At 32.8% G+C, this 1018-nt stretch overlaps 1 protein-coding gene across 1 annotated transcript in view; it reads right to left on the bottom strand.

The window, feature by feature from the left end:
* Nucleotides 1-1018, bottom strand: part of LOC103210809 (ubiquitin carboxyl-terminal hydrolase MINDY-3) — a gene marked incomplete at its 5' end in the record, with an annotated part of 45967 nt that overhangs the window by 27366 nt on the left and 17583 nt on the right. Inside the window, one exon of the mRNA XM_007956730.2 lies at nucleotides 583-655. Within this exon, the coding sequence (XP_007954921.2) occupies nucleotides 583-655 (73 nt within the window). The remainder of the gene's footprint in view (nucleotides 1-582; nucleotides 656-1018) is intronic.

Genomic DNA, 1018 nt, shown 5'->3' with positions numbered 1-1018 from the left:
TAAGTACATAAATGCAAAGGTGATCAAAATAACCCATGTACCAATGATACTGTGAACCGCTTAGTGGTATGTATATGAACTTTTCAGAACTGTATTTAGTTAATTAGGTAGAATAGCTAAGCACAGTATTGAGAGAGAATGATAAAGATGACTTTATTTTCCACATCTTTTCATAGCACAATTATTTATACAGAAAATTCCTAAAGATTTATTTAATATTCATTTGGGTAAACAAATAAAGAAGAAAGTAATTTACTTTTCAAAGATAATGTTCATAAAGTGGTATTTTCCCCCCTTGACACTGATACCAGAGGTTAAGGTTCAAGAAACAGTAACTCTAGTACTCCAAGAAGCATGAAAACACCATATACTAGGGCAGAACTTGAGTAGCAGAGAAGTGTGCTATTTTATTTGTTCCTGTTTTTGTTATTTCTCAGTTAAAAATTTCAAGAAACACAACCTAAGCTTCATTCAATAATTCAGTAAGCCTTCTGAATAAAACTCTGGTGAGTATCAATGTATTTTAAATACATAAAAATATAAAATATAGACTCAATGTTAATAAATAACACAATCTTTTACCTTCTGGATCATAGGTTTGAAAAACTCTCCTGGCTTGTTCTGAAGGAGCCTCGGGGGCAACTAAAGCCATATCCTGAAAAGATATAAAGCATGCTATCAAAGAGCTGTAAAACCATGGAATTAAAATACAAAAAAATCCAAAACTAAGGTAGGGGAAGGAAATTATAACATTTGGAGTCAGAAGACTGACTTACATCTATATCACTAGTGTGTGACTAGGTTAAGTCGCAAGTCTCTCTAAAAAAATGGGACTAAATAGTTCAGCCACAGAGAACTGCTGTGAGAATTACATTTGATGCTTTATGTAAGACATTTGAATACTGTATTATAGAGATATCTGTTGCTGTCAAGTTGATTCTGACTAACAGCAACCTTACAGGGAAGAGTAAAATTGCCCCAAAGAGTTTCCAAGGCTGTAATCTTTAGGAAGTAGATT

The sequence above is a fragment of the Orycteropus afer genome, unplaced genomic scaffold, assembly GCF_000298275.1.
Source record: "Orycteropus afer afer isolate SDZICR_OR568_19922 unplaced genomic scaffold, OryAfe1.0 scaffold00655, whole genome shotgun sequence".
In the NCBI taxonomy this organism is placed as follows: domain Eukaryota; kingdom Metazoa; phylum Chordata; class Mammalia; order Tubulidentata; family Orycteropodidae; genus Orycteropus; species Orycteropus afer.
Note: the sequence above shows the minus strand (reverse complement) of the source record. Positions and strands in the feature narration are given on the sequence as shown.